Here is a 15,146-nt window from a genome sequence, read left to right on the forward strand (position 1 = left end):
GATGTGAGATACTCTTGTGCACTGTTCATACCTTCTTCTAACAAGAACACCAGGGAAGAAAAGTGACACAAGTTAGCTGTGGCGCTGTTGTTTCTAGCCAAGGAGACCTTGGTGACATGACACAAAGACTGTTCATTAAGCTTACCATTTAAATGGTAGAGTATCAGAGTACCCTTTATAAATTCAGTTGCGTAAAATGTTTTGTGTTTTAATTAAGTGGCAATTTTTTAAATATTTGATTTGTGTTGACATGTTTCAGCTGGAAGGTCACAGTGAGCCGGTGGTGCTTCAGGTATTTGTGGGTAATGACTCTGGTCGAGTGAAGCCACATGGATTCTACCAGGCCTGCAGAGTTACTGGGAGAAACACTACTCCCTGTAAAGAAGTGGATATAGAGGGGACTACTGTTATTGAGGTTGGACTGGACCCAAGCAACAATATGACACTTGCGTGAGTAGCTTTTTTGTAGCTTTTTTTTTTTCTTAAAAAAAAAAAAACAACCCACAAAAAAGCTTATTTTCAGAAACTAATGTTCCTTTTTCTGTTGGGTGGATTAGTAGTTAAAAGTCTGAACATCTTGGCACACACCAGGCACTCTCAGTTTATTATATTTAATTCTTAGTCAGGTCTTCCTTAAACTTTATCAATTAACTGTTACATTATTTTCATGCTCTGTTTGATCAATTATGTGCATATCCAAGTATGAGATGAATTATAAGCTGGTCAGTGGTTCTGCTGGTTGTCTTTTAACAAGTAAGAATTGCTAATCAGAAGCAAACTCTGAATATAAGTGATTTCATAATAAGCTTTTCACGTGTATCTTAGTACAGAAAGGGAGTGATCTTTCAAATAATACTTTTCAGTAGGTCTTCTTTTCAACACGTGTGTGGTTGAAAGCTGCCACTTCACGTGGAAGCTTGTCTTGTTTCAAGAGAAGAAATGTTTATTCAATTGACAGTGTCCACTTCTTAAGTAGGATGATATAGTTTGCTAATAGACTGTGTCAATTTGACTTTTTTAATGTAAAATATATTCCCATGATAACTGCCTCTTGGATAGTAATTTTGTAATTGTCCTCAAGCATTAATGTAAATCCATATAAGTATAGAGATGCTATAAAGATGAATTTGGAATTACCTGGGAAGAAAAGTTTTGCTTAGGCTGTTTTCTTGAAAGGAATCTTGATATCTCAAATCTTCCTAGTATTTCAGTGATGCTATAGCACCTCCCTATTGAACAGCAATGCCAGTGCCATCTTCTAAATCACTCTCCCCTCTTCTCCGCTCCCTAGCTGTTGCTTGTTGGCCCTCATACAGCACAAAACTTTGTACTCAAATTTGATATCAGATGGTCCCTGTACTATTTGGGTGTAGAGCCTAAGGTCCTGATAAAATTACAGTGTCGTTCTTAACACATCAGGCTGTGTTTGGTTAGGGTTTTTTCTGGTTGCTCATTTGCTTGAAATAATTTTGCATCTAGCATGCCTTTCTGAAAGTCAGCACTATCTCTCTCTCACTCTGGCCCTGTGGACGTTTCCCAGAGGACTACAGTTATGGTATGGTGTATCTATTGCTTCCAAGGTCTGCTGAGCATAAAAAAAATATGACTACAGTATGTTTTCTTCTACTATTGCTATAAGTGAATGCAGAATATTTTGTAGTAATAATCCTACAAACCCAGATCTAGACACAGGAATGGAAGGGTGAAGACCTGTGGTTATAAATTGAATGCTTACCAGAAGGGCTTTGTTACATTGCATTTTCTGTTTTATTCATGCTGCTTTATTATTCCTCCCTCCTATAATTCATCATCCAAAATATGTAGGGTTGAATTGAAAGCCAAGCTATGTAATGAGAAAGTTCACATAGAAATTTCATGTAAAAAAAAAAATATATATATTCCATTAATTACTTAGAGTTTTGACTTATGGCCTATGTAATTAGTTGAAAGACTGTTAAAGATGCTGAACATATTAAACTATTAAACTCCACTGTTTTCTGTTGTTAGGGTTGATTGCGTGGGAATACTGAAGCTGAGAAATGCTGATGTTGAAGCTAGGATAGGGATTGCTGGCTCAAAGAAAAAGAGTACACGTGCTAGGCTGGTATTTCGTGTTAACATCACTCGCAAAGATGGTTCAACTTTGACTCTTCAGACACCTTCTTCCCCGATTTTGTGCAGTAAGTATCAAAATAAAAAGCTGGTATTAGAGGACTCTGGGTTTTAGTATGATTGCCATAAATATGCCTTAGGAAAAAAAACACCCCAATGTTAAGCTGTGACTATTTTAGAATTGCTATGGCTAAGATCATAGAATCATAGAATAGTTAGGGTTGGAAAGGACCTTAAGATCATCTAGTTCCAACCCCCCTGCCATGGGCAGGGTTGCCTCACACTAAGCCATGTCACCCAAGGCTTTGTCCAACCTGGCCTTGAACACCGCCAGGGATGGAGCATTCACAACTTCCTTGGGCAACCCATTCCAGTGCCTCACCACTCTTACAGTAAAGATCACATGTATTAATTTTTATTAGGGGTGAGGTGTTAAATGACTGACTGGTATTTAAAAGTAGTTATGAATTTCCTCATCTTTTATTAAATGAATTTTTGCCTTTTAAAAAGTCAGGGTGTTCTTGTCATGATTGATTTGAACTTATTATATGACTTTTTTGAGATAAGTTTTAATATTTTCTGTATTGTCACATTCACTTTGGTCAGCTTTCAGTGACCAAAAGGACTTCTAATGAGTTAGTGAGCAGTTTTGGTACTTTGTTGGGCCAGAGGCTGAATCTGTTCTGGTTCAGTGCAAGAATTAAACTGTTTATAGCTCTTTATTAAAATGGTCTGTTTAGCACTGAGTACAGATGGCTGCATTGACTGGTTCAGTTATGCTGAACAGGAAAAATGAAATCAGAGGAGGCCGCAGTACATCAGGAGCTGCCTGTGTCTGTGGAGTCTGTAGCAGCTTCCAGCTATGGGGAATTCTGCTCATCTGTCAAAGAGAAAAAATAGGGAAATGTGTTTAATACAGCTGTTGATGGGGTTACTGATATTTCTTCATGAACAAGAAGATAGGAGAGCTTTTTCTCCACATGTGGAATCATAGTATGGTTATGCAAAATCTCCTTGTGTTGTGCTCTTTCCATTGTATAAAAAGTTATTTGGTTTGGTGGGGTTTTTTTCTTTTTCTGAACCCTGTCAGTACCTATTGTGTCAACTCATCAGAAACTGCAGCTTTGTTGCCAACGAAAGAACAGATTGGAAGAGGAGATAATATCACATGAGCTTCCACATCAGTTACCACTATGCAGTTCTAGTGCTGCAGGCAGCAAGCAATTTGGCAGACGTGGCATGTGGTCTGTTCCTTTTTCCACTCTTCTGCTCTTGCAGAGAATCTCTATGCAAGACTCGGGGAGAGCAGGAACCCTGTAGAAACCCTGAAAAGGCCGATAAACAAATATGTGTCATTGCTGATGCAAGGGAGGAGTCTCCTCCTCTCCTCACCCATGTTCTATGCTTTAGGCAGTAGTTTGATGTTTGGGGTTTCCTTCCAGAACTTGAGGTGTTCCCATCCTTCTCTTTTCCTCTCCTGCCACTTTTTGCTAAATCTTTCTTTTCCCAGTGTTGTTTGAACTGATGGAGCATTCAGATTTAGACATTTATGTTGTTGGAAAATACATAAGTATGTTTGCTAGGTCTGTGGTTGTCTGTGTAGCTCCATTTCAGTCAGGGCAGCATTGTAGTATCTGGCATTAATTTTCAGATTTAAGAAAAAAAACATTTTCTATAAAATCACTAAAAGCTCTATCTGTATACATTTTGTTTGTATCATTAACTTACTGGTTAAAGTTATTTAAATCACAGCATAAATGGGAATAGAAATCATGTGGTGTTTTCTTAAGCTCATAACAATCCAAAACTTGCTCTTGTTAGGTAGAAGCTGAATGTCTGAGATGTTTTAGAGACTGATTTTAAAATAGGCTGTTTAGCTAAAAATGCTGTATTTGATGCAATTCCTACTTAGCTTGTTTGTAAGGCCATTCCAGTACTGGCTTATAAAGGTCCCTTGTAGTCTTTATTCTCTGTTGAGTGCAGCTGTTTATACCTGTAACTAGTTATATTTGGAGATATGGGCAGTGAGTAAAAAGCAGAATATGTGAGAGGGATGACACGCTAAGGCCATTAGAAGAAAAGGAAGGAAGAAGGGAAGGAGGGAGGGAGGGCAGAAGGAAGGGAGGAAGGAAGGTTATCCTTCAATAAATAAAGTTCTAAAAATCCAAAATTACAATAAAGAGTAAATTAGTTTAGTTTTTAGCAAGCTGGGGTTTGATCAGTTGATAAGAAATTCTTCCTAATTGTGTAAGTTGCCAGGAGATTGCCCAGGAATTTCATAGCATCTCCATTGCTGGAAGCCTAAACCAAACAAATAAAATACTCTGGTTAGACTCGTGTCTTTGATGAATAGTGTGGGTAAAACTAATTGTCATGTGAAGGTTGAGGGGAATTCTTGAGACTCTTCCAAGGGTTCTGTGCTTCTGCTTTTTGACTTACACTGAAGTTACAGTGATTTCCAGTAGACCATAGCCAACCAAACTGTGCTGGTATGTACATACTGGCTGATCCATATGGCATAAAATGTTGTTTATTAAGTTACTTGCTTATATAAATCATCTTCTCAGGCACATTGTACCTTGTTTATTTGCTGCACACATCTTGCTACAGATGTGTACTGTACTTTCTCATAATGAGGTTTACATTATCAGTCATCACAGCCCGCTTATCTTGTGTTTTGTCACTAATATTGTTGTCAAAGCTGCAGTAATATTCCTAAAACCATAGGAAAGGCCTTGAGCAGATGTAGGCTCTTTATTTAAGGTCTGTGTTTTAAATAGGCTTTGTTCACTTGCTAGCAAACCTAAATCCAGTTACTCTTTTCAGATGTTCATGTGCCTTGAGTGTATTTAGTAGTTGTATAACAGTTGCCTAGGAACCCACTGCACCATGTGTAGAAAGATCCTTTCTGAAAGGTTATTAAATAATTTTGAGTGTTACAGTATGTATGTCCTTTTCTGTAGTAAGCCCAGAGAATATTATTATTAAACACTAAAAGTGGGTCACACAAGTGCAAAGCACAAGTACAAGCTTATGCCATTAGGATTTTGTGGTGAATAGAAATGGTGGTTGAGAAACCTTTATTAGAAACTGTAATTATTTTATATAATATTAAATGTGACAAAGTACTTTATTTTAAAATGCATGTCTATTTAAATTGTCTTTGGTGCTCATTTTCATTTAACATGTGGTCTTACTTGATTTATGCTTTATGAAGCATAGGAATAGTTTGCAGCAAAGACAATTTGTAATGTGTGTTATACAAATCATCATCTGAATTGCTGGCTGAGAGGCAGAGGTTTCCAGGCATGTAGATCTGTAGGCTTCATTCTCTTTGATAGTTCATAGGATATAAATTGCTATAATCCCCAACTATGAACATGTGACTCTTGCACAGATTTGTATTGAAGTATATAGGTCTAGAAAGTCACAGGATCACAGAATGGTTCATGTTGGAAGGGACCTTAAAGAACATCCAGTTCCAACCCCCTGCCATGGGCAGAGACACTTTCCACTAGACCAGGTTGCTCCAAGACCTGGTTTAGTTTTTGTACCAGCCAGAAAGCTATGTCATGTAAAAAAAAACAAACCCAGGTAACATGAGAATTACTACTTATACCCTTTTGCATACAAGAACAAAAAAGCTTCTTGTTACTCTTTTTTCTTTTTTTAACCTTAAGGATAGATTTGAAGGTGTGCTTCAGCTGTATCTAAGGGCTGATGAATTTGTTTATAGCTCTCTATGCCAGGAAATTATGCAACCAAATTTTCTTGAGCTTTAGCTCAAACACTGAAAATTTCATTTTGAGGATTTAATAAGTGCAGGAGAAAAGGGAAAATATTATTAGTGGATCATTTCTTTAAGTGTGATTTTTGAGGCCATCACATTTAGTGAGGAAATAATAGAAATGGTTATTGTCTGAAAAACTTTTTCATGAATGATATAGTAAAGGAAGAAGCTGAGGAATTATTTTGTTCTTTCCTTTATAATCCTGTAAGTAAAAGCTTTTTGGTTTGGATGTTGATATTTTCTTGATTTCAAACTATGGGGTTTTCTTTCAATTGCAGCTCAACCAGCAGGTGTTCCAGAGATCCTAAAGAAAAGTCTGCACAGTTGTTCAGTGAAGGGTGAAGAAGAAGTTTTTCTGATTGGCAAGAACTTTCTAAAGGGAACAAAAGTGATTTTCCAGGAGAACATTTCTGGTTAGTGTGAAAGCAATAACAGCTTGAGGTACTGAAGAGAGCATGATGCTCGGGTTTACATTGGGTGATAAAATTTAGTTGTAGAGACCAAACTGGCAAGTAGAATCAAAGGCACTAAAAAAATGGCTTTATATGGATGCAAAATAAATTCTGCTTTTTAACTTTCATTTAGATGAGAATTCATGGAAGGCAGAAGCTGAAATAGACATGGAATTATTTCATCAGGTACTTCTGTTTTGTTAGTTGTGGTGTTAATACTGTTATATTTTAATAAGAAAAAACCACTGACTTTTTCCAAAGAAAAATAAGCCTTTCCCTCTTCCTATGCATTTCTAGAAATAATATTCCTTTTCTTCAAATAAGTTCTTTCGTGAATCTGGTAGAATATCATTGGTTTGAGTTCACACAAGTATAACTGCTTAATTTCTAACTGAGAATTCAGATATCACAGTAGGAGTGTGGTATATGAAGCAAGTCTTTGCCCTTATATACAATGGAATTTAAAGGCCTAATGCAGTTTTTCCAGTAGCTTTCATAAGGACACATTAGATTTCTATTGAGTGGAATTATATTTTGTACACTATAGTATTTATACATGGCTGGATTTCTGTTCCACTCAGAAATGTTTTACAAAATATTTGTTTCTTCTTTTTGCCACAACTAAGTGTCTTTATGGACTATTGGACTGAAATTAGTGCATAGCTGGGGAATAGACAGATCCCTCATCGCTATTCCTGTTGGTGAATGACTGCAGGCCTATTTTTGATGTCTGCTCAGTGTTAAATCCGCTTAGGTGTAGCATGAAATGGCATCGTCCATCTGATCACACTGAACAGAGACCTGAGTTGGCAGAACATGAAGTATCTGAGTCCAGCAGAATTTGATGGCAAACTGCAGTTCAGTAAGGCATGTTATGCATAAGCTTATGCTTAAGGTACTGGACTTTATATGTCTTTCCATTTGGATTATAGGTTGCCAATGAGCATCATAAAGGCAAATTATTCAAATCTCTCTTCTAGTACTAGTTAGTTATCAGTTCACTGAAAGTGCAACTTGATCACATCTCCCCCAATATCTTTGCTTTTTATGGTGTTTTATCAGTCTGTTTCTCTGTTTTGATGGATATGATACAATTAAGGTGTTACTGTAGAAGTTGGTCAGAGAAACTCTCTAAGACTCAATTTGGAGTTTTAGAAAGCAGCATTCTTTATTGCAGCACTGGGTGCACACACAAATAGTTTTGCAAAGGTGAGCACACCCAATACTTGCCGACAGCAGCTATATATTTAGTATACTCGTGCATATTTACAGTGTTTCCAGGAAATTGTTTACATATTCATGAGATTCCCGAGATCTATTTATAATATTTGCATTCTAATTGTGCATGTGCTTTCTTGCTGAGTGGGGGTCTCTGGTGGTTGCTGACAATCTTCCTCACTGTGTTTACTGAATGATCTCAGTGCTTGCACATGCTCACAAGGTCCTAGTGCTGAGTTAGCAGTTGGTATGTCCTTGCTTCTGTTCTGTTCCAGTCTCACCCCATGCTGCGTGCCACTCTGCTGTCTTGAAGGCTGGCATCCTTTGTCTTATTTACTGTCTCCTTAGTTGATATCAGTCCTGTGATGTTCCTTCCCATCAGCCAAACATTTCTTTCTCTCTATGTGTTAGCAAGTTAGAACAGTTTGGCCTATTCTACTTTGTTAAAGGCACACACACTATTGTTAGTTTAAACCTATTATTTAAGCTTACAAAGGTAAATAATAATGAAATAAGGTTTCTAATGTGATTTTTAAATTATTTTTGAATTGCAGAATCACCTTATTGTGAAGGTGCCACCATATCATGACCAGCAAATAACCTCAGCTGTTTCTGTGGGAATATATGTGGTAACCAATGCTGGAAGATCGCATGATGTGCAACCATTTACGTACACTCCAGACACATGTATGTGAAATAGAAAACTGGAGGAAGGGGCAATTTTACCTGCAAAACATCTTGGTTTTGATTTCATAGTATTTAGTCCATACAACAGAAATGTTAAGTAATATAGATCTTTTAAAACTTGTCTTACTGGTGATGTTTGCTCTGTTAAATAATAAAATCTAAAGGCTTGGCTTTTCTCATTTGCATGGCAAGTATCTCAAATTTCAGCTGCATGGAGACAGCTGTTCTTATAAAGTAGCATCCATTTTTAGTCTAAGGTTCAAAATGAAGCTGAGTAAGAAAAAAGACATTATATACAGTGCACCAAATACAAAGAAAAAATGGCATCAAGCTTTATCCTGAGGAAAGTTGAAGTTTGACCATATCATTATATTTGTGTTTATCTATATTACAATTCTGTTCTGGGTTCAGCTGTAGCAGTCAGCTCTAAGTGAGTGAGCGGCTGCATGGTTCTGAGTTACCTGCTGGGCTTAAACCATGACAAATACACAGTCCAAAAGCTTGTTTGGGTTTCAAAGAACCTCAGTTTCTTTAAGATATAAGTAACCGGTTCAGTTTGCTTGGGTTTTTTTTGCTTGTTTGCTGTTTTACCATAAGGAAGTTCTAAATGTGTTTTGTCTGAACAGCTGGTACTCTGAATGTTAATGTGAAGAAGGAAATCTCCAGCCCAACCCAACATTGTTCTTTTGAAGAGGCTATAAAAGGTACTAAATTGATTCTTATCATTGTTGTTAATAGTTTAACTATAAACTTGGAGAAATGAATCAGATGTCCTGTGAAGATAAGTTTGTGCTGATAAAATCTGTCCATATTCTTACAGTGAGGTTTGTTTTCTGATTCTGAATATTTTCCTTTATAACAGTATTCCTTTAAGTATATTTTAACATGAGCTAGTATAAAATAAAACCTGCAAAAAATAGTTGTGGGTGGGTTTTGTATTAATTTTTCATGCCTCAGGCCCTGCAGTCTAAACTTCATTTAATATGATTGCAAGTGAAGAAGAAAAAAGAAAGAAGCCTAAGATGGAAGTCAGTACAAAGGATTTAGAAAGAGTTTAGTGTGAATTTAATAAAAAAACATACATAAAGGTAGTGATGGGAAAGAATTGAGTACTGAAAGCACGAACATACCAACTGGTATATTTTGGAAGCTGTCCAGTGGTTTTATGAGACTGCTTTCAGTGGGTCTAATTAAGAATGCTAATTCTGGCAATTTCAACTTAATTCCCTTAAGTGAGTTGTTGTGGGTTTGTTTGGTTTTCTTTTTTTTTTTTTTCCTTCCCCCCTCCCCTTTGTTTTCTCTGTCATCTTTTTTTTTTTTCCCTTTGCTTTTTTTTTTCTGACCCATTCATTCCATGCAAAGTTTGTTGTTTTGTTCCAAGGTAGCAAGTTTTAGGTTTGCCTGGTTTTTAAGTGTAAATTGAATTGATCCTTCTGATAGTGAAATAAAGTAGAGGAAGCAAATGTTTCTAAGTTGACTGTTAAAACTATGGTAGTATACAACAATTAATGGAAATTTCCATAGCCTGCTCTGGTGAAAGCAGGTTGAAGGTAAGCAAATTAACAATGTGATCACAAGTTTGATAGGAATCTATAACTTCAGGTTAAAATCATGAAGCTCATGTTTGAAGTTAATAGCTTGGTCTTGGCAGGGGATATATTTACAAGTTGATTTTACAACTTGTTAGGGAGGATAATACAAGATATAATGAGTTTAAACCTGCAGAGAATACTTGGGAGAGAAATGTGCAGAAATATTTAGGACAATGAAACAAGATAATAAAAGGACTGGTAAGACTTCTAGTAGCAAGATCAAAAAGATGAGGAAAATTGTAAGTTATGTATCGGGGCAAGCTTGACATCTGACTAATTAAGTATGGAGGCTTAACCAAGAGAAGATACCAACTGCTTTGGAAGAATATCTGCTGTTCATAAAATATGCTATTTCTGTTGCTTCATGTTCTTCATTTCATTTATGTGATGAATCTTAATTTACTTTCTTGTGTGGGTTTTCTGCTAGCCAGCTCATTTTGAAGGCTCATTCCTGTACCTATTCTGTTCTAGGTTGACCATGAACCAAGCAGTTCATGATTTGTTTTTTCTGCTTTATGTACTTTGTCTCTGTATATGCCTCAGCCTGTCCTTCCTCACTGTTCTGAAGTGATAAAGGCCAGGTGGGGATCCAGTGAGGTGCTTTCTGTTGAAGATCGATCCTCTAATTTATTTAAAAGTATGTATGGAACTATGCTTTTTACAGGCTTTCCCATTGGTTTGTTTTAAGCTCAATTTCAGCAGTATTTGAAATCAAGAAAGTTAATTTCATTTACAGCGAAGATAGCTTAATATTTTTTTTATGTGGATCAGGAAAAATGAAAATTAAAGCTAAAAAGATCTATTTAATTTTAAGAAGCCACCTTTCTAGTTTAAAAATTTGAAAAAAATAGGCACTGCAAAGGCAAAATTACAACTTGCTCTTGTTACAGAGCTGGCATGCAGGTTTATCAAGGTTTTGCTTCATTATTCCTTTAACAGAATAAAAATACAGTCTGAATGCTTTGAGCACTCTGTTCACATGATTATCTGAAACCAGACAATTTTCAAAATTAAATAGAGAAGTTGTACAGTTAAAAGCGCTGTAAAGTTTAGAATGTGAAAATTTGTGGAAAGATGTCTTAAGCTTCTATGTAGTTCAAGCTGTCCTCGGTCTAGAAAGATATGAAATGGAAGAAAACCAAAACTATGGTACTTCTGTTAGACTTAAAAATAACCTTTGAAGGTTTTCTAGATTTATTTGAAGTATTAAAGTGTTTGCACTTGTATGAGGTTGAGAGCTCTTATGGTAAGGCTAGAAAAGTAAAATGGCAAGCAGGCCACCATTAGAAACCCACCCTCTTTATAGTGGATCTTAACAATCCATTGCCCTTCCTTTATTTTTATGTGTGACTGCAGTAGTGAAGGCCACTGGCTGTAACCTGGAGAAGGTCAACATTCTTCCTAGTGCCTTGATAACTCCATTCATGCCAAGCAGTATGATTAAGAATGAAGATGTGGCTCCAATGGAAGTAAGTGCAGAAGAAAGATCTCCTCCTGTCTTCAAGGTAAGTTTGATTGTGATTTGAAGACTGTAGCTTTATTAGTTATATCTACCCATCACTCCAGGTTCTAATAATGGAGAAGAATAACACACAGGAAAAATGACATGTCTGAGGTTGTTCTGGGCATAACATACAATCACAGAGAGCAGAGAGTGATTAACTATTTAATAATTATCAACAATAATTTCCTCTGAAAGTAACTTACCTTGTTTCAGTCTCAATTCCAAGATTGATTGGTTAGCGATACTATGTTTTTTTTTTTTTTTTCTTGTCCTGTGACACTGTTCCAGCTTCATAGGATTCCCGTGTACAAAGACTGGACACCAAACACAATATAAGCAATCAGATGCTCTAGTCTATTTATTGTGCTACTAATGCAAAGCAAATATACACTAACACGAAGCAAGTTATATACATACCAACCCCTGGTTGCATGGGATACCGCCGAGAGGGAGATGGAACATGATGCCTGGTTGGAGGGGTGGTAGGCAGTGTGTTGTCAGGGCATGCCCTGAATCAAGATGTGCATCTGACCTTCTCACCTGTCCGTCCCTGCACAGGTCCTTATATCCCCTCTCGGGTTGGAGTGGAAAATTGCCAGTTGCAACATCAGCACACGCATGGCCAGTGTGTGAACAGATATTTACTGGTATAAGACTCCTTTGCGCTAACAGCGGTTTTCCGGGTTGGCTAACTTCCCTATTTTCAGAGTTATGTTCCCAGAATCCATGCCAAACAGTACTTTTTTATTCTTGTGTGTTTCACTACAGACCATTATCTGTTGTCTCTGACACATGCCATCGTGTGGTCCATGGTTGGAACACGCCAATATTCTACCAGCCATATTACAGTTTTATATAATATACTGTCTATAAGGGAACAGATTAGTGCTAAAAGACAAGGAACACAACATAAAATGCGTAAAACCCCAATGCCTACTACTAATAATAATATAACAGCTTTTCACAGCCAGTCCCACACCCCCACATCCATCCCTGAAAGGGGTTCCACCTAGTGTTTTCTGCTAGGTGGCTAGTGAGGGTCTTTAACTTTTGTGTTTGTGCATGTATTGAACTGGAGCGGTCACTTAAATTCATGCAACGTACCCTGTCAAAGTCTTGATACCCATGCTTATGTACTAAAAGCAATAAACCAATTGCTGCCCTATTTTGTAGTGTAGCATGCTGTATGCTGTCTACATAAATTAATAAATCAGAAATGGCTGTACTCGTTGCGTTACTAAATTTGGACAGCCAACAGCTTAACTTATTAAAATTAGTGAGCACCTGAGTGCTAGCTACTCCAGGTGCTAATCATGATGCTGCTATAATCTAGGTGGTATCCCAAAATTCAACAGTGTCCTTATAATCTGGACCAAATGCATGTACATCTCGGGGTATGTGATTATGTGTACAGTTCTGTTGCGACCACATTGAAACAGTTATATTGGGTGATAACAAAGTAAGCCTGCCAGGTGTGTAAGGGCCACCCTTGATCCCCTTGGGGATTCTGGCCCACGTGCGGTCACCACATATGAAGAAAATGCCTTCAGGCAAGGTCATATGTGTGGAAAAACTCATCGTTCAGTCAGTTGTCATCTGATTGCACCAATGAGATGCATTATGGTACCATGGTTGGGTGGCATTCATCCACCATGTGACAGTGTCATTCTTCATACTAGTAAATTTGAACAAGGTACAGTTATCTGCATTCAGAGTCCCTAAAATTCTTAGTTCCTCAGGAGGTAACACGGGAGACTTTCCCAGGTGTGCTAGATGCGGCAAGAGTCCAGTGCTTGGACAGGCATCTTTTGCAACAGTCAAGCTGCAGAGTTCTCCCATTCCTCTTGCTGTAAGGGGAACGCCGACCAGACATGTCGTAAACGGGTTCTGTGGAGTGGTGGTACTTAAACACAAGGCATCTTGTCCTGTTGATTTAGCCCTTGACTTACTAACTCATGTAATTGGTGGACTCCTTTCAGTCCTGGTTTTGCCCTTTCCTGAATATACCATTTCATTTTAACGATGGTTGCCTCTTGTGCATGTCCTGTTTTGTTTGTGGCAAACGGGGGCCAATGCCCATGTAACCACAGGCACATCTGTTTGTATAATCACCTCATGTGGCCCATGGTCCTGGCCTCTGTGTTAAGAAGTGCCCAGTTATACTGCCAGCAGTGCCTTTTCAAAAGCAGTATATCTGCCCTCAGCACCCGTCAGATGGCGTGACCAGAATCCTAGGGGTCTTTTCTGCCCTTCTTGTAGTTGCCATAGGCTCCATAAAGCTACATCCCTTTCCAAGGTTACATTGTAGTTCTACCTGCCCTGGCTGCAGGGGTATAACTCCATATGTTATGAACAATCATTCTATGATTCTATGTTCCTGTATGGCTGCACGGGTTTTCTCAAAGGCATCCTGCTGCTCGGGCCCCCACTTAAACTGGGCCTTTTTTTGAGTTATTCTGTACAGTGGTTTAAGAAGCACGGCTAAACCAGGCACATAGGATCTCCAATGCCCTACCGTGCCAAGAAAATGCTGTACCCCCTTTTTATCCTCGGGGGGGGGGGGGGGCAGGTTTTTATGCTTGATAAAGCCTTTTCAGGAATCTGCTGTATCCCTCAGGTCCAGGTAATACCCAAATATTTCACCTCTTGTGCAGGCCCTTGTATTTTCCTCAAATTAATTTCCTACCCATCCTGTTGCAGCAACACAGTTACTGCATCTAATTTGTGTTGCACCTGTTCCAGGATACTGTCCTGGATCAGGATGCCATCTATATATTGCAGGATTTGCACTTCATTAGGCATAACGTGGCATATCAATGTCCGATGGATGGCTTGGTGACAAAAAGTAGGACTATGTTTATAGCCCTGGGGAAGACGAGTAAAAGTATACTGGTTGCCACCCCAAATAAATGCAAATTGATCTTGGGCAGCATGGAGAACAGGGATTGTAAAAAAAGCATTTGCCACGTCGATTACAGCATACCATGTTCCCGGATGGGCCTGGATTTGATGTACTAATGTTTCCACCTCGGGGACTGCAGCCATTATAAGGGGGTGTCTTTTTATTCACTGCTTAATAATCTACAGTCATCTGCCAGCTGCCATTGGGCTTCTTTACAGGCCATATGGGGCTATTAAATGGGGAGTGTGTGTACTGGACAACACTGGTGCTTAGCAAATCATTGATAATAGCCTGAATCTCTGCATCTCCTTCTGGAATCTTATATTGCTTGAGCTTCACTATTTCTGTGGCTACAGGGATATCTGCTTCCTGCTGTATCAGCCCTATGGTAATAGCTCTGGCATGTAGCCACCACATGGTACCAAAAGCCCAATAGGTACCATTAATTTCCAGTGTGGCACCCCATAAAATATCCATGCCAATTATATATTCTCCAGTTGAGGCAACTATAACTAAGTGTTCATGGGGATCCCAATCACCAATTTGCAACTTTAGTCTGGTCTGTTTCCCTACTACTGGTTGGTCACCTAGCCCCCACACGGGGGCAGTCATTCCCCAGGTTTTATCTGGATTACCGTGTATTATTGTGACCTCTGCCCCTGTGTCCACCCCACTTGACCCCCAGATGTGGTGAAGGGACAAGGGTCGCATCATAACACATGGCATTCCGGTATGGGGGCTTGGTCTGTTTCCTATTCACTTTTTACATGGGGTTGGGCATCCCTTTCTACCTGTTGCATTTCCTCCCAGGGATAGAGGGGGGCAGATGGGATAGTTGGTCCAAAAGACAGGATATCAGGTTTCCCTAAAACCCAGGGTATTCTATTTT

General features: G+C 38.4%; 1 protein-coding gene across 9 annotated transcripts in view; it reads left to right on the forward strand.

The window, feature by feature from the left end:
- Positions 1–15,146, forward strand: part of LOC136004208 (nuclear factor of activated T-cells 5-like) — a 219,307-nt gene that overhangs the window by 157,829 nt on the left and 46,332 nt on the right. For all 9 annotated transcript variants that reach the window (XM_065660496.1, XM_065660498.1, XM_065660497.1 and 6 more), the window contains 7 exons: positions 260–450; positions 2,008–2,180; positions 6,181–6,315; positions 6,488–6,540; positions 8,127–8,259; positions 8,886–8,963; positions 11,208–11,356. In XM_065660496.1, the coding sequence (XP_065516568.1) occupies positions 260–450; positions 2,008–2,180; positions 6,181–6,315; positions 6,488–6,540; positions 8,127–8,259; positions 8,886–8,963; positions 11,208–11,356 (912 nt within the window). The remainder of the gene's footprint in view (positions 1–259; positions 451–2,007; positions 2,181–6,180; positions 6,316–6,487; positions 6,541–8,126; positions 8,260–8,885; positions 8,964–11,207; positions 11,357–15,146) is intronic.

Source organism: Lathamus discolor, chromosome W, assembly GCF_037157495.1.
Source record: "Lathamus discolor isolate bLatDis1 chromosome W, bLatDis1.hap1, whole genome shotgun sequence".
Taxonomy (NCBI): Eukaryota; Metazoa; Chordata; class Aves; order Psittaciformes; family Psittacidae; genus Lathamus; species Lathamus discolor.